Here is a 17,187-nt window from a genome sequence, read left to right as displayed (position 1 = left end):
TTAATTATAAATTACACTTTTAAACATTGATGAATAATTGTTAAAAATAATAAATTTTGTTAATTTTTTAATATTTTTTATTATAAAATACATACTAAAAATAAATTAAATTATATATAATTATTAATTTTAATAGTTAATTTTAACGCATAAATAGTATTTTTTTAAATTAAATTAAGCCATAAAATAAAGTTAATTGCATTATGATGCTATCAATGACAGGTTGGCCGTGTATATGAACATGTGATATCAATTGTTTCTTCATGTTCAATTCACATGGTTACTAAATTATTCATTTTATATAACCTACCTATTAAGAACACAAACTCGTTTATTTTTATTTAACTTTTATTTGTTTTTTTTATTCAAATAGGGAGATTCGAATTCGCAACCTCTTACATGAATATGAAGAGACTATACTATTTAAATTGGTAGAAACTCAGATGTAGTCGATTTCCCGTGAAGTTGATAGATGAGAGTCGTTAGAGAAATTCGTTTTGTTAATTCATCTTAACTTTATGTATAAATAAATAAATAAAATGCCAAACCGTGTCTGTGGCAACTCACCAGTCACCACCAACCCTTCCGAGTTCTCAAAGTAACATGTCAAGAGAAAGGTTGACACTGAATCTATAAAATGTTTGATCTCTTTATATTGTTATTTAATTGAAAAAATAAAATAAAATCTGACGTTAATTAGTGGAATAGTCAGATTTAACCAACACAAAACGTATATATGAAAGCGAATAAATAAAAATACATTAGAGGAAGTCTTTAAATATTAGTTATTACCATTCAATACTGCTTATTATAATGCCCCATATATTTATTTTTTATAGTTTATAGCTTTATGCCACTTTTTGTCTGTTAATTATTCTTTCTTTTGTTTAACTGTGACATATTATTATATTTTACAATAATTGCAATCTTCACGTGCTTATAAAAAAAAATCTAATATTGAAAATTTGAAATGACCGGAAAAAAATAATGTATTATCAGAAAAATACAGTACTAAGTGTTAAAAGAAAGAATATAATCCAAAGTAACATTAAATGTGTATAAGAAATCGAAATGCTAAGGTACCCCACAAAACAGCTACCACCTTGTGTGTAAAAAGATCTTCCTCCTTCCTTTTATTTTCAATCTTATCTCTGCAATTAATCCTTTTCCATATCTCTGATATGAATATGATATTAATATGTAACTGTTTTCCATGGCCAATTATTAATTTCTGACTCCATTAGCATTTAGCGGCGGTTTCATTTCTGAATGAATGCAGAGTAATCCAGTAACCGATATTTCTACTCCGTTTTCCACGGTTCTGTGAACCAAGTTGGAAACTTTTCGGTGAATTCAGTGTTGTTTGGTTTAGAGAAGGAAGACCCAGATGGATTTTTCTTCGTTCTTGACGTCTCTAGCGACGTCGTTCATCATATTCGTGGTTCTGATGATTTTGTTTGCGCTTTTAGCAAGTAGGCCTGGCAACAATGTCATTTACTACCCAAACAGGATCCTCAAAGGTTTGGAACCTTTGGAAGGTGGAGTCAAGTCTCGCAACCCTTTCACTTGGATCAAGGAAGCTTTAACTTCCTCTGAGACAGAGGTGGTTGCCATGTCTGGGGTTGATACCGCTGTTTACTTTGTCTTCCTTGGCACTGGTTTGTCCTCCTTTTCTGTTAAATTTTCCTTTTTTTTTTTTGTTTCTTTGAAAATTTTCTGACTTGTTTTCATGTTCTCTGCTTTGACTTTTGCTTTGGAATTTTGAATTAAAAGGGACTTTGAGCTTTTCTGTTTTTAGTTTTTAGGTTGTTTGGATGTTGATATGTTCGAAGGATTCCTCATATTTCCTCACTTCTTTTTCTATTTCTTTTTTAATATATATATAGATAGCTATATTCCTATTTTAGAAGCTACTGATTAGCATTTAGTTTCAGCATGAGCATGTCAGATTAGTATTAACTTAGGGACTGAAGTTTTTACTTTGGTAATTTAGGGACTAATTTGCAGGTGAATAAAGCAATATCCTTATGAATGATGCTCGTTTCAGAAACGTGCACATAATCTTATACCTACACAATTTTCACCATCTTGTTGAAAAATGTATTCTAATGTTTATGACATGTATGCTTTTGCCAATAATCTTCTAATCCAGCGTAGTGCTTCCAGAATAGGCTCTTGGGCTGTTAAGTTTTTGTTGGCACTTCTCAAGTGTGGTGCCTTATGATTTAAAAAGAAATTTGAAAATTGCATCTCTTTCTTTTCAAACACTTTCAAATTGTATACTTCTATATTTTCCAATTATTTGAAAGCTTGTTTATTGGATAATTTATGAATAATCTTTTCAGTTTTTAACTATTGTTCTTCTTGTTGATGTGCCTGCAGTGTTGGGTATCCTAGTTTTTTCTGGCATGATTCTGCTACCAGTGCTTCTGCCTGTTGCTGTCACCGATGATGGTGGGAATCAAACAACTAGTAAAGGAACTTTTAGTGAACTTGACAAGTTATCCATGGCAAATATCCGGGTATAATTGCATTGAATCACAGTTTTTTTTTATAACATTATGCTAATTTTCCATACTTTTTTCTCCGAGTGAAAAAGAAGACTAGCTTGTTTTATATATGTTAGTATGATGGCAATGCCAAAGACTAAATAGCTTCTTGTATCTGCAGCAAAAGAGTAACCGGTTGTGGGCATTTTTTATTTGCTGCTATTGGGTTTCAATTGTTTCATTTATCCTCTTATGGAGGGCTTACAAACATGTGGCGTGGCTGAGAGGTGAAGCTCTTAAGGCCCCTGATGTGAAGCCTGAACAGTTTGCTATCGTTGTGAGAGACATACCTGCTGTCCCCGAAGGCCAGACTCGAAAGGAGCAGGTCGACTCTTATTTCAAAACCATCTATCCTGACACATTTTACAGGTCAATGATTGCAACAGACCACAAAAAGGTACACATTTCATTTCGTTGCTTTCTTGTCCTAAACCACCTACATTTCTGATTCAATGCCTTTCATTATATATATCACATTTGTCCTGGTGCTTCTGTCTATTTTTTATTGTGTCTGAATTTGATCACTAGTCTTTATTATTGCTAATAGGCAGACAAGATTTGGGAGGAGTTAGAAGGTTATAAGAAGAAGCTCGCCCGTGCAGAAGCTGTATTTGAAAAGTCCAAAACAACTGCCAAACCTGAAGGAACAAGACCTACTAACAGGACTGGTTTACTTGGACTTTGTGGTAGTAAGGTAGACAGCATAGAATATTACAATGAGAAGATTAATGAAACTATTACCAAGTTGGAAGCCGAGCAAAAGGTTACTCTCAGAGATAAGCAACAAAATGCTGCTATTATCTTCTTCTCGAACAGGGTTACTGCAGCATCAGCAGCTCAGAGTTTACATGCTCAAATGGTTGACCATTGGTCTGTGTTTGCTGCTCCAGAACCCCGCCAACTATTATGGCCCAATTTGAAAATAAAGTATTTTGAAAGAGAAGTGCGGCAATATGTGGTGTATTTCGTTGTCACACTGACTATACTCTTTTACATAATTCCAATTGCATTTATATCAGCATTTACAACCTTGCAAAATTTGGTGAAACTTCTGCCGTTCATAAAGCCAATAGTGCGTCTAAGGGCTTTGAGGACAGTGTTGGAAGCTTACCTACCTCAAATAGCGTTGATTGTTTTCTTGGCTTTGTTGCCCAAGCTGCTTCTGATTTTGTCTAAAATGGAGGGCATTCCCACAGAAAGTCATGCAATCAGGGCTGCATCTGGAAAATACTTCTACTTTACTGTGCTGAATGTATTCATTGGAGTTACTCTAGGTGGAACCTTGTTTGGCACACTAAAAACTATAGAGAATAGCCCAAACAAACTTGTGTCCTTGCTAGCTGCAAGCCTTCCAGGCAATGCTACTTTCTTCTTGACCTATGTGGCTCTCAAGTAAGATAACATCTCATGTTTCATTTATTTATTTACTATTATTCTTATGGCAATGCTGATTAGGTCTGTTTGTTATATATGCTAAAGGGTGCATTAATGCAAACTTGATTTACAAATGGTGTTTCCATGATCTTGTTAGTTATCATCTTCTTATGAAGTTGGGTTGTGCATATGATTTAATGTTCAACCAAATTAAATGACTTCTATTCTGTTTATCTCAGATTTTTTGTTGGCTATGGTCTTGAGCTGTCCCGGTTAGTTCCTCTTATTTTATTCCATTTGAAGAAAAAGTATCTTTGCAAGACCGATGCGGAGGTGAAAGAGGCTTGGGCTCCTGGAGATCTTGGTTATGGGACTAGAGTTCCTGGTGACATGCTCATCGTCACAATCGTTTTCTGCTATTCTGTGATTGCTCCTCTGATAGTCCCATTTGGTGCTCTGTATTTTGGCCTCGGATGGCTTATACTAAGAAATCAGGTGAAGTTCTCATGATTCTATTTACCCAACCAGGATCTTAATAGATCTGTGACATTTTAATAACTTGAAATCTCATGAATAAGTAATGTTTTTTGTTATCAACAGGCTCTAAAAGTGTATGTTCCATCGTATGAAAGCAATGGAAGGATGTGGCCGCACATACACAACCGCATACTAGCATCTTTGATTCTATACCAAGTTACCATGCTTGGTTACTTTGGGGTGCAGAAGTTCTACTACGCACCGTTCTTAATACCTCTTCCATTACTGTCAATACTCTTTGGGTTTGTATGTGCAAAGAAATTCTATCCAGCTTTTGAGCGACCAACGCTTGAGGTTGCAGCCAATGGTTTGAAGGATGCTCCCAACATGGACTTGATCTTCAGAGCTTTCATTCCACCAAGCTTGAGTTCTGAGAAGATTGATGATGAGAACTTTGAAGATGCAAGGTCTAACGTTTGAGGCAGTTGTCTGAATTTCCACTGCTAGTTGTACTATTCTAGTGTTGATATGTTTAGATATTGTTCATAATACATTTTAGGAATCAGGTTTGAGGTTCTTCGGGTCTCACATATCTGCTTTTGTAACATTGACGTTTGTGCATAGCTTTTCTGAATATAAATTCGAGTTTGTCTTTGTTGTTGCAGCTAGAACTACTATGATTCACAGCCTGTCATGTTCTACCTATAAACTATAAAGGACTTACTCTAACATTAGTCCAATCTCTAAGTTCTGGCCCAATACTATGTTGAGGAGGCCCAATAGTCTCCTAAAAAGAGGCCCAATATATCTTAACTCCGTTGTCAGCAGATGAGTTAAGAATTTGGTGGAAACTCAGGTAGATGAGTTAAGAATTTGGTGGAAACTCAGGTGAAGTCGAAGTTGATAGCTGAGAGTCGTTAGATGAAAATTTAGTCAAATCATTCAAATCATCTAACGGCTCTCAGTTATCAACTTCATGTGAAGTCGACTGCACCTGAGTTTTTACCTAATGATTGATTGATAGAGGAAGCATCCAAGAAAGAAATAAAGTTGATAGATTATTAGGCCTGGCTGAGACATTATTTGTAGTTTATTTGTCTTAATGTGAAGAAAAGTTGATCCCACAAGTTCACTTTATTTCTCAATCATACATGATGAAAGGGTGCTACAATTAAGAAGACGGTGGTGATATATTTTGTTGGTCAAGATTAAAGAGATCTTCTATGTTATTTCCATACTGCTTCAGTTAGTTACCAACTTACCATGCATCATATAGCTTCATAATTTGTAAGCAATAATAGCGTTGGGGTTAGAAGACTTTGGAACATCATGGACCTTACATCTTTTGTAACATCTCTAGGGACATATTTTGGGATATTCATGGGTCTGATGATAGTGTATGCGTTCCTTTCATGGAGAGCAGGAAACAATGTGGTGTACTACCCCAACAAGATCCTTAAGGGGTTGGAACCATTGGAAGGGATAAACAAGTCACGCAACCCTTTCATTTGGATGAAGGTTGCATTGGTTACCTCCGAGACGGAGGTTATTGCCTTGTCTGGGGTCGACACTGCTGTTTACTTTGTTTTTCTCAGCACTGGTTTCTCTCTCTCTATTTTACTTTCACACCCTCTTCACTACTTGTGCTTTTATCAGTAATTAATTTATCATTATTTCAAGAGGAGTCTTAGATTTCTGAGTCCTTTTGAAGTAATGAAATCAGTCACGGTGTGATCTTTACCTTTTTTTCTTATTACTATTATTCTTGGATTTAAATAAATATTAACAAATTAGTTTATTTAGGTGTACAAATAATATTGTTTTCTAGAGTAAATATGATATAAAGATTATTTGTTTTTGTTTTTGCAGGTGATTAAAAAAAATATATTCTAACATAAAGATGAGTTGAAAGTTTGTATTTTAATCATAATAACATCATAATTACATTTACGTAATCATTAAAGATTTTGCTGATATGTAGCCTTATTTGAAGGACACTTGTTAAATGATATTATGATTAAAATGTCTTGCTAGAAAATAAATATTTTTTTTTATTTTTTATATATTGAAAGAGCAAAAAATTTCTACTAATCTATAATGAATGTTCTTAGAACATTCTTCAGTTAAAATTACGAAATCTTTTATTATTTTCTTTACATTGGTCTATATCTTCAATATTCAAAAATTAAAAGTTGAGTAATTAGTGTGTTTGTGATTGGTGTTTCTTCTCAAAGTGCTGAGTATCCTGGTTTTATCTGCCGTGATTCTGCTACCGGTACTTCTTCCTGTTGCTGTCACCGATGAACGTGTGGTGAAGGAGTCAGTAACAAGTCATTACAATCAGACAGTGGTCGATGAACTTCAAAAGTTGACAATGGGAAACATCACGGTATGCATGCTGAATTTTGCCATGTCCATATTGTTAGAGATATAACCATTAATATTACCTTGTCCTATCAGCTTAAGCTTTTGAGATGAGTGGTTTCATGACATGGTATCAGAACTCTATGTCCAAAAGGTCAAGAGTTCGAGGCCCTTGTTTGAGAGGGAGTGTTAGAGATATAACCATTAATTTTACTTTCTCCTATCAGCTTAAGCTTTTGAGATGAGTGATTTCATGACACATATGGTTAGCTTCCTTTACAAGATATCTTATAATGTATGTGTAGGAGAAGAGTAATCGGTTGTGGGCATTTTTTGTTTGCTGCTATTGGTTTTCACTTGTTGCATTGGGCCTCTTATGGAAAGCTTGCAAGCATGTGTCATGGCTGAGAGCTCAAGCTCTTATGGCTCCTAATGTGAAGCCTGAACAGTTTGCTGTAGTTGTCAGAGACATACCTGCTGTTCCCCTAGGAGAGACTACTACAGAGGAATATGTCCACTCTTATTTTGAAGCTATCTATCCGGAGACATATTATAAGTGTATGATTGTAACAGATAACAGAAAGGTACACTCCTCATTCTGATTCAATGCCTTCCATTGCATATATCATTCAGCTGGTGGTGCTTCTTGTTAAAACAAGAGAGAAATCCGAAGAAAATGTTTGTATATTATTCAGTTGTATTCAAGTTGTCTATTCAAGTTGTTTAGAATGATACAATATAAAAGGATATTTATAGGTACTAAGAGAATCGTAATAATAAAGACGTAAATATTCAGATATACTAAATAATAATAATTGATCCTAATTATATTCTAACACTTCTATTAATAGGCAAACAGGATTTGGGAGGAGTTAGAAGGATATAAGAAGCAGCTTGCACGTGCTGAAACCGTATTTCAAATGTCAAAAACAAATGCCAAACCGGAAGGAACAAGACCTACTATCAAGACTGGTTTACTTGGACTTTGTGGTAGTAAGGTGGACAGTATAGAATATTACAACGACAGAATTAATGAAACCGTTACAAAGTTGGAAGCGGAGCAGAAGATTACTCAGAGTGAAAAGCAGCAAAATGCTGCTTTGGTGTTCTTCACAAGTAGGGTTGTTGCAGCAAGTGCAGCTCAGAGCTTACATGCTCAAATGGTTGATACATGGTCAGTGTCACCTGCTGCCGAACCCCGTCAACTAATATGGCATAATTTGACAATCAAGTATTTTGAAAGAGAGCTGCGTAAGTACTTGGTGAATGCTGTTGTTGCTCTCACTATAGTCTTTTACATGGTTCCAATTTCATTTATATCTGCCTTCACAACTCTGCAAAATTTGGTGGAACTTGCCCCATTCATAGAGCCAGTAGTGCGTATAAAGGCTTTGAGGACAGTGCTGGAAGCATATCTACCTCAACTTGCATTGATTATTTTCTTTTACCTGTTACCAAAGTTGCTTCTCTATTTGTCTAAATTGGAGGGGATTCCCACACAAAGTCAAGCAGTGAGGGCTGCATCTGGAAAATACTTCTATTTTCCAGTGGTCAATGTGTTCCTTGGAGTTACTCTCGGTGGAACTTTGTACAGAACATTCAAGTTAATTGAGGATAATCCCAAATCACTTCTGTCCTGGCTAGTTATGAGCCTCCCGGACAATGCTACTTTTTTTTTGACCTATTTGGCTCTCAAGTAAGATACCATTATCATACTTTGTTTATTGATTTTATCATGTCTAAAGTCTAATACACCTTAAGTGATTTTTAATATTTTGATTGCGTCAGATTTTTCGTTGGCTATGGCCTTGAACTGTCCCGGCTAGTTCCTCTTCTTCTATACCATTTTAAGAGAAAGTATATTTGCAAGACCGATGCTGAGCGTAAAGAAGCTTGGGCTCCTGGAGATCTTGGTTATGAGACTAGAGTTTCTGAGGACATGCTCATTGTCATAATTGTCTTCTGTTACTCTGTGATTGCTCCTCTAATAATCCCATTTGGTGTTCTCTATTTCGGCCTAGGATGGCTTATACTACGAAATCAGGTGATGTTCTTGGAACAGTTTTTGTTTACTAGAGGCCTGCAACAAAGGCAAGGCTATCAATTTTCACCATTAAAATTTTAACTTTGTATCGACAGGCACTCAATGTCTATGTTCCAACATTTGAAAGCAATGGAAGAATGTGGCCCCACATACATAACCGTATACTAGCATCTTTGATACTTTACCAAGTTACCATGCTTGTGTACTTTGGGCTGCAAAAGTTCTACTATGCCTCATTGTTGATTCCACTTCCTATATTGTCGTTCATCTATGGTTTTGTCTGTGCAAAAAAATTTTATCCAGCTTTTGAACGTCCAATACTTGAGGTTGTAGCTAATAGTATGGGAGAAGCTCCTGACATGGAATTGATTTTCAGATCTTTCATTCCACCAAGTTTAAATTCCGAAAAGATTGATGATGAGAACTTTGAAGAATCAATTTCCAAAGTTTAGAGATCACTGTAATTTGTGTGATGCGGTTATCCGAATGAATGTCCACTAGTTTTACTTTCTAGTTGTGTGCTATTGTAGTTTTGATACCTCTTATATTGAGGAGTGCTACTTTTGTTAAAACCATTAGATGTAATTTTACATCATTAAAAATTTTATTGATGGCTAATTGATGACTAAAAATCTCAAAATCTGCTGGTGCCTTAGTTTTTTTCTATTATATTTATTGTTGACAATATGTTTTATAAATAAGGATTGATGACTGCTTTATATATATATATGATTGGCTTTGTACAAAGATACTATGATGCAATATTAGGCTCGTAAAAGTGTTTATTTCATTCTGTCCTTAGGTTATTTTGTTCAGAGATGCTATGATGCAGCCAAAAGTGGAAACTCAAATGCAGTCGATTTCACGTGAAGTTGATAATAGCTAAGAGCCATTAAATAATTTGAATAAATTTTCATTTAACAGCTCTCATCTATTAACTTCGATACAAGTAGAAATCAAACATTATTAAAAGTTTAAAACTGAAGAAAGAGGAGTGGTAGGGGTAAGGGGCGGTTGAAAATCATTTGAGCAGAGCAGAGTAGAAGATGTCAATGTCAATGTCGTCTCCGGAGGTGTTACTGAAGAATCGTTTCATGAGCTTCTTGATCTGGCAATCCATACCCTCAACCCTCATCTTCCTCCTCTTCAAACCCTTCCTCTCTTCTTCTTCTTCTTTCACTTCCTCCCTCTCCTTCCTCACCTTCCACTTCTCCCTCCTCCTTTTCTCCTCCACTCTCTCCCTCATCGCCTCCCCCCACCCCCGCCACCCCGCCCCTCCTCTTCAACTCGCCGCCCGTCTCCTCTGCTTCTTCCTCTTCATCCCCTCCGACTCCGCCCACTTTCGCGCCCGCGCCAAGGTTTCCTTATCATTCGTGCTCTTCGCGGCCGCCTCCGCAGCTTCTGGTCTGGCGGCGGCGGTGTCCCTATGCGGGCTTGGAGCCATTGGTGAGGGCTTTTGGGTGATTGGAAGGGTAGCGTTGAGGGGTTTCTTCGTTGGTTTACTTTTTGGTTTGCATTACGTTTTGAAGCGTCGATGGGTTTTGGAGTTTCCCATCAGTCAGGTCACTTTCTCTATCTCTATCGCTATCTCCCTCACTATGATGCTTCTTAATGCGTTTCTGTCAATAACTTCTTTTGATTCTGCAGCGGCCACCTTACTTCAGCTTCAAAATGGGAGTTCCTTCGGCTGGTAGGCGCGCTCTCAAGCTTTCCATTGTGGCTTCCCTCTTCTCAGCTATTTTATTAGAGCTTCTCTCACATCCATTTAAGTACAGCATTTCACTGCAGAGATACGTCACCAACCAGATCGTCTTTTCTATTGCCACTTTTGCTATCTTCTTCTGTTGGGAATTGACTCATCACTTGCACCGGGTTGGTTTCTGCAACATGCTTCTTATGTATATCTTAACTGTTTCAAGTTACTTATAAATATTAGTAGTTCATTTGTGTTTGAAGTTTCTGTTGATTGGTATGTAGGTTTTACATACAAAGAGATCCGTATTTGCACCTCCAAAAGGTTCAGCAGCAGCAGAAACAAATCCAACTGAACATCTCCTTTTAGCTTTGGAGGAGAGTGATCCAACATCTCTTCTACGCTATCTTGCGTATCTTGATCTCTGTATGGTTTGCGAGAAAAATGTTGACACTTGGAGGCGTGCAGCATTTTTTGAAGAAACTGGTGAGACTTACAAAGGAGTAATCGCTGTGTGCTTGAAGCCGCTGGAGCAACTTGCCACAATATTAAGTGAAGGCATGGGAAATTCTGTTGACAAATCTGCACAGCTATCGAATCAGCTATCATCTCCAACTGATTCACTACTTGATTCAAAGTGCTTAGAACAATTGCAGCTTCTCCAGGTATGGGCATATCTAACTATATTTATATTTTTTACTAGAAAGATTTGCTAGTTCATTTAATTTTGTTCTTTGTTTAACTAGAAAGTTTTGGCAGCTCTTGTGATTACACTGAATTTTTAAACTTAAGTAACAAAAACCTTAAAAGGCTTATTATAAACTTCATAAATTGGTATGTTACTCAAAAAGTCAGGAATCTTGGATTGTATATGCCTGCCGCATTCACAATGTTACAGTGTTTGTTGGCCCTCTTTACTTTATCTTAAGTTTTTATCTAGTATGGTTGAAAGTTGAAACTTATTTAGAAGTTGTGGAGCCAACATACACAATTTTGGAAAGAGGTGTATAGAGACATGTGCCACTTTAGAATTACATAGAAATAGGATTTGTGACCTGGCTCCACAAAAGTCTGATCACTACTAGCTACCTACCTGCCATTCTGCGAAAATTGATAAGGAAATTGCAAGTGGTTAAAGGTGGATAGCACGAGTGCACGACCATTTCATGTTTTTGTTTTGGGTGTGTAAATGTGCTCAAATGACCAGTGTCATCAGTTACCATTCCTAGTAATCACTAATCATGACTGCTAGTAACAATGTTCACTTAACTCAGCATTGTGAATTTGCACGCGACATATTAAGATCTTGTGTTACTTATATGCAGCTTTACACGTGGTGTTCAAGATCTGTTGCCTCACTGACTGCCTGTTCACGCAAAGAAGATAAGTTTGGGGTTGCTCAGCTCTCTGGGAGTAATGCCGCCGTAATTTCAACGTTGATATCATGTCTTCTAGCTGTTGAAAATTTCATGGGAAAGAAAACAAACCTGCAGTCCCCGCACCAGCTATTGGGACCTGCCGGTATCAGATGGGCAACAATGAACGGTGGAAGGGTGGATGTTTCATCTGGTAAAAGAAGAAGTGGCCCAGTAAACTCAAAAGCTTATGTTATTGCTGATGTTCTAAGGACTTCAATATACCAAATAGTATCAGCATTCCATGATGAGATGTTAGCTGGTGCTAAAGCAAGCCTTCTTGAGAAGGACTGGATCACCAATGGGAAACCAGCTTTTGGTACCCGTGAGATGCTTATACAAAAGTTACGTCTTTTCCTTGATTATAGAGCTACATAACTTGATTGTAGTATTGGGGTTTGGATGCCACTTTGTTGGGTTGATCAAATATACTCATAGGTTGTTGTTAAGTGGAGATGAAATAGGATGAAGAGGATTCAATTTTGCTGTCAGAAATTTCAGAGAGGATATTAATCTGTAACAATTTTTTTTAATATGCTTGATTTTGCAGGTAAAAGTACATAAAGGCATGGGTTTATGCGTTTTTATTTTTACAAGTTCTTTTAGACTTTGCTAACGAGGAGGCCCTTCCTAGTTGCTACTCTGTGGCCCTGTCTTGGACTTTGTTACATTGCCTCCAAAAATAGATAAAGTCCTAAAATAGAAAAAAAAAAAGATGCTGTCGACAAATAGATGTTGGCTCAAAATTTTGATCACTTGCGTCATACATAGTATTGTATCGTATCATTTTTAATCGTACTTACATGTCCTATTTTGCCATTTTCATTGGCTACCATTGATAAGGGAACTAATAATTAATCAACACATGAACCAACTACAACTACTACTACAAAAACAAAAACTAAATTCACAAATAGGGTTCTCATACTCCAATCGTGTCCATTTTAACCACAAACAACCACCATATGTTGCATTATAGTTCTTAGTCTTCCCAGCTTGAGAGTTTTCATTTAATTTCCTTATAGTTTGATGGCTGCTTCAACTTCAGCCTCCATCTATCTTAGCTGTCACTGCACACAAGCTCACTTATCACCCTTACAGGTGGTACTTCTCTCATTGGTCCAAGATTCTCCACACGGGGAACCTCATAAGCACCATAATATCCCCCTTTTCCCCCGGTAGGATATGAAACCCAACCAAAAACCATTTACAATTCAGATATTTTGTTGTTTTGCCGGGGAAGTTAAGAATTTAAAAAATGGTGGGAAAGAAAGTGAATGTGCATGGCAATGGTGTTAGGAGTAGTAATGAAGAAACAGAGTGGGAGGTGAGGCCTGGGGGAATATTGGTGCAGAAAAGGAGCAATGATGCTCTGGCACCCGAGTTGAGGTTTCGAATTGCTTATGGGGGATTGAGGTATGAGATCAGTGTGAGTTGCATGAGCAGTTTCCTCGAGGTGAAGAAGGTTCTGAGCATGGAAACGGGGTTGCAGGTTGATGAACAGAGATTGGTGTACAGAGGAAGAGATGGAGAGAACGGAGAGTACTTAGACATGTGCGGAGTGAAAGACAGATCAAAGCTGGTTCTCATTGAAGACCCTTCCAGTATCCAACGCAGATTCAGACTGTGACTCGCGCCATCAACAATATTACCCTCCAACTCGACCACCTCGCACAACAGGTACATACCTATGCAACCTTTCATAATTTGAGGGACACAGGGAAGTTGAATTATGCTCACAAATTATGTAGGTTAAGACGTTTAATGGTCTTCATTGTATGTTTATTTTGATTTGATTAGGCCATGTTAAACGGTCTCTCTGTAGACATGATACATGACAGAGCACAATGACGTCGTTTGATTAATGTAGCCGACCCCACTTAGTAGGACAAGGCTTTGTTGTTGTTGTTGTTTGTTGTAGGCCATGTTAAAATTTATAGAGAGCACAACCTCCTATAATAAGTCCCTCTCATTAATGCATAATGAACACACATATAACTCAATTTGTTTCTGTTTCCCTGATCTATAGGTGTCTGCAATTGACAAGTCCATTTCGAATGGGGACACAGTACCTGAAATTCAGATTTCGACACTAATTGAGATGCTTATGGGACAAGCAATCAAGTTAAAAAGCATTTCTACAGAAGGAGATGTTTCTGCACAAAATAGTGTTCAGGTATTTAATTCCATTCTTTATTATCACACAAGTTCAAGAGGAATGATGAGTTATATGTTAAATTTGATGGTTACATTTTTCAGGAAAAGAAACTGCAGAAATGTGTTGAAACATTGGATGCGCTTAAGATATCTAATGCAAGAATAAAGCATGTTGTTGTTACAACCAACTGGGAGACCATTGATCATCCTCCTTCGTCGACTAAATCTCAGTGGGAAATATTTCATTGACTTTGCTTCTTTTTATTTTATTTTTATTCCAACTCTTCTACCAATAAATGTTGGGTGCTCTGAAAAAGTTCTGTTCAAAATACTTGTATCTTTGTCAAAATTATTGTTTTGTTGGGAGTTTTAATATGTCTATATTTATTACTTGATTGTAAAGTTATTGATCCTTATTTTGCTGGTCAATAATGATGTGGAAGATATGAAATATGTCATATGCTCAATGCCTTAATAACTCGAATTATATAATCTTATGCCATTTTGCTTCGAGTTTGAAATTTTCATTTTCATATATATATATATATATATATATATATATATATATATATATTAACAGAATCCAAACCCTACTATAATTATGCCATATAAGACTACGTTTGTATTTTGTATTATTTTAAAAAAGAGGCAGCACTATATGAGTATATTCACATTACACATTGCACAATATAGATTCGGAAGGTTATCAGGTGTATCGGGAATACCTTTGTTTTAGTTGTTATAACCGTTGATATGAATTATAAAAAATATATATAATATATATTAATTAAAATCAAGAGTTAAAATAATTGGAACACCGATATTTTCGAATACACCTGATAACTTGAAAGGTTATCAGGTGTATCGGGAATACCTTTGTTTTAGTTATTATAACCGTTGATATAAATTATAAAAAATATATATAATATATATTAATTAAAATCAACAGTTAAAATAATTAGAACACTGATATTTTTGAGTACACCTCATAATTTTCTTACACCGGTATTTCCGAGTACACCTGATAACTTTCTTATAGATTCGATCTAAGTGAACATTATATTAACATATCAAATCCTTAGCATGTTGTGGTATCGTACCATGTAACATGAGACTATACTCAAAGCTTTCCTCATTGGTGCACACATCTCAGCCGTTGAACCCCAAAATCCACCTATGTTCCTCAACCTTCTTATCATCATCATCAACAACTGCCACACAGAACCCAGTACCCCATATTGTCACAAAATGCATTGCCCTATTGCAGTTTTGGGCATCTTCCATATCCAAACTAAGGCAAATCCATGCATTTTCCATTAGGCATGGTGTCCCACTCAACAACCCTGACATGGGAAAGCATCTCATTTTTACTATTGTATCTTTCTCTGCACCCATGTCTTATGCCTACCATGTGTTTGCTGTATTGCATGACCCAAATGTGTTCACTTGGAACACCATGATAAGGGGTTATGCTGAAAGTGATGACCCAAGTCCTGCACTTCATTTCTACCGTAAAATGTCGGTGTCTTGTGTTGACCCTGACACTCACACTTACCCTTTTCTTCTAAAGGCTGTTGCCAAGTCTTTGAATGTTAGAGAAGGGGAAGCTATACATTCAATTACAGTGAGAAAAGGGTTTGAGTCTTTGGTGTTTGTTCAGAACGGTTTGCTTCACATGTATGCTGTTTGCGGTGACACAGAAAGCGCACACAAGGTGTTTGAGTCAATGGTGGAAAGAGATATTGTGGCTTGGAATTCTGTGATTAATGGGTTTGCACTTAATGGCAGGCCTAGTGAGGCCTTGACACTATTCAGGGAGATGAACATGGAGGGACTGGAGCCGGATGGGTTCACTGTGGTTAGCCTTTTATCTGCTTGTGCTGAACTTGGAGCTCTAGAATTAGGACGTAGGGTTCATGTGTTCTTGTTGAAGGTAGGATTGACACAGAACATGCATGTGAACAATTCACTGCTGGACTTTTACGCCAAGTGTGGGAGCATCAGGGAGGCGAAACAAGTTTTTGGCGAGATGAGAGAAAGGAATGTGGTTTCTTTTACTTCTTTGATTGTTGGCTTGGCAGTGAATGGCTTTGGGGAGGAAGCACTTGAGTTTTTCAAAGAGATGGAAGAACAAAGAGTTAAGCCTAGTGAGATTACTTTTGTTGGTGTCTTGTATGCTTGCAGCCACTGTGGAATGTTGAATGAAGGATTTAATTACTTTAGAAGGATGAAAGATGAATATGGAATCATGCCAAGGATAGAACACTATGGCTGCATGGTGGACCTGCTGAGTAGGGCAGGTTTAGTGAAACAAGCATATGAATATATTCAGAACATGCCAATGCAGCCAAATTCTGTTATTTGGAGGACCTTATTGGGAGCATGCACAATCCATGGTCATTTAGGCCTAGGGGAGATAGCTAGATCACACCTTTTGAAGTTAGAGCCTAAACACAGCGGCGACTATGTGCTTCTCTCGAATATTTATGCGGCCGAACGCCGTTGGTCGGATGTACAAACAGTAAGAAGATCAATGCTAGAGGATGGTGTTAGGAAAACACCTGGATATAGCATGGTGGAGTTGGGAAATCGGGTTTATGAGTTTACTATGGGCGATAGGTCTCATCCTCAGAGTAAGGATGTGTATGCACTGTTAGAGAAAATCACAGAGTTGCTGAAGTTAGAAGGTTATGTTCCTCATACTGCAAATGTACTTGCAGACATAGAGGAAGAGGAGAAGGAGCAAGCTTTGTCTTATCACAGTGAAAAGGTGGCAATCGCTTTTATGATCCTAAATACACCACCAGGGACACCAATTAGGGTCACAAAGAACTTGAGGGTTTGTGCAGATTGTCATATGGCTATAAAACTCATATCAAAGGTTTATGATAGAGAGATTGTTATCAGGGATCGTAGTAGGTTCCACCATTTTAGAGATGGTTCATGTTCATGTAAAGATTACTGGTAATATGGGATGTAATGGAAGTTAAATATTATTTGATAATTTTAGGTAAGATAACTTAAAGGATGGAATCAAACCATAAATTTGTGAACTCTTAAGCCATTAAACTACAATATTTTTTTTTTGTATTTTTTGTGTTATATAAAAAATTA

At 36.9% G+C, this 17,187-nt stretch overlaps 5 protein-coding genes across 5 annotated transcripts; all 5 read left to right on the top strand.

The window, feature by feature from the left end:
* The first annotated feature begins 1,067 nt into the window (after nt 1-1,067).
* Nucleotides 1,068-5,071, top strand: LOC130954920 (CSC1-like protein ERD4). The gene is made up of 6 exons (XM_057881691.1): nt 1,068-1,658; nt 2,383-2,522; nt 2,671-2,946; nt 3,097-3,941; nt 4,163-4,418; nt 4,524-5,071. Exons 1-6 carry the CDS (start codon nt 1,388-1,390, stop codon nt 4,878-4,880), a joined length of 2,145 nt encoding a protein of 714 aa, XP_057737674.1. The 5' UTR covers nt 1,068-1,387; the 3' UTR covers nt 4,881-5,071.
* Nucleotides 5,072-9,428, top strand: LOC130954918 (CSC1-like protein ERD4). Its single transcript, XM_057881690.1, has 7 exons — nt 5,072-5,288; nt 5,366-6,000; nt 6,635-6,789; nt 7,070-7,348; nt 7,616-8,460; nt 8,553-8,808; nt 8,904-9,428. The coding sequence occupies exons 2-7, from the start codon at nt 5,730-5,732 to the stop codon at nt 9,258-9,260; spliced, it is 2,163 nt and encodes a 720-aa protein (XP_057737673.1). The 5' UTR covers nt 5,072-5,288; nt 5,366-5,729; the 3' UTR covers nt 9,261-9,428.
* Nucleotides 9,429-9,801: 373 nt separating this feature from the next.
* LOC130954746 (uncharacterized) lies at nt 9,802-12,490 on the top strand. Its single transcript, XM_057881509.1, has 4 exons — nt 9,802-10,370; nt 10,456-10,680; nt 10,786-11,166; nt 11,827-12,490. Exons 1-4 carry the CDS (start codon nt 9,855-9,857, stop codon nt 12,292-12,294), a joined length of 1,590 nt encoding a protein of 529 aa, XP_057737492.1. The 5' UTR covers nt 9,802-9,854; the 3' UTR covers nt 12,295-12,490.
* A 684-nt stretch (nt 12,491-13,174) lies between these two features.
* Nucleotides 13,175-14,322, top strand: LOC130955347 (BAG family molecular chaperone regulator 2-like). Its single transcript, XM_057882188.1, has 3 exons — nt 13,175-13,498; nt 13,946-14,092; nt 14,176-14,322. The coding sequence occupies exons 1-3, from the start codon at nt 13,175-13,177 to the stop codon at nt 14,320-14,322; spliced, it is 618 nt and encodes a 205-aa protein (XP_057738171.1).
* Nucleotides 14,323-15,148: 826 nt separating this feature from the next.
* On the top strand, nt 15,149-17,163 carry LOC130957406 (pentatricopeptide repeat-containing protein At4g21065-like). Its single transcript, XM_057884266.1, has one exon. It carries the CDS (start codon nt 15,182-15,184, stop codon nt 17,039-17,041), a length of 1,860 nt encoding a protein of 619 aa, XP_057740249.1. The 5' UTR covers nt 15,149-15,181; the 3' UTR covers nt 17,042-17,163.
* Nucleotides 17,164-17,187: the final 24 nt, after the last annotated feature.

The sequence above is a fragment of the Arachis stenosperma genome, chromosome 10 (genome assembly GCF_014773155.1).
Source record: "Arachis stenosperma cultivar V10309 chromosome 10, arast.V10309.gnm1.PFL2, whole genome shotgun sequence".
NCBI lineage: Eukaryota > Viridiplantae > Streptophyta > Magnoliopsida > Fabales > Fabaceae > Arachis > Arachis stenosperma.
This window is presented reverse-complemented; position numbering and strand designations above follow the sequence as displayed.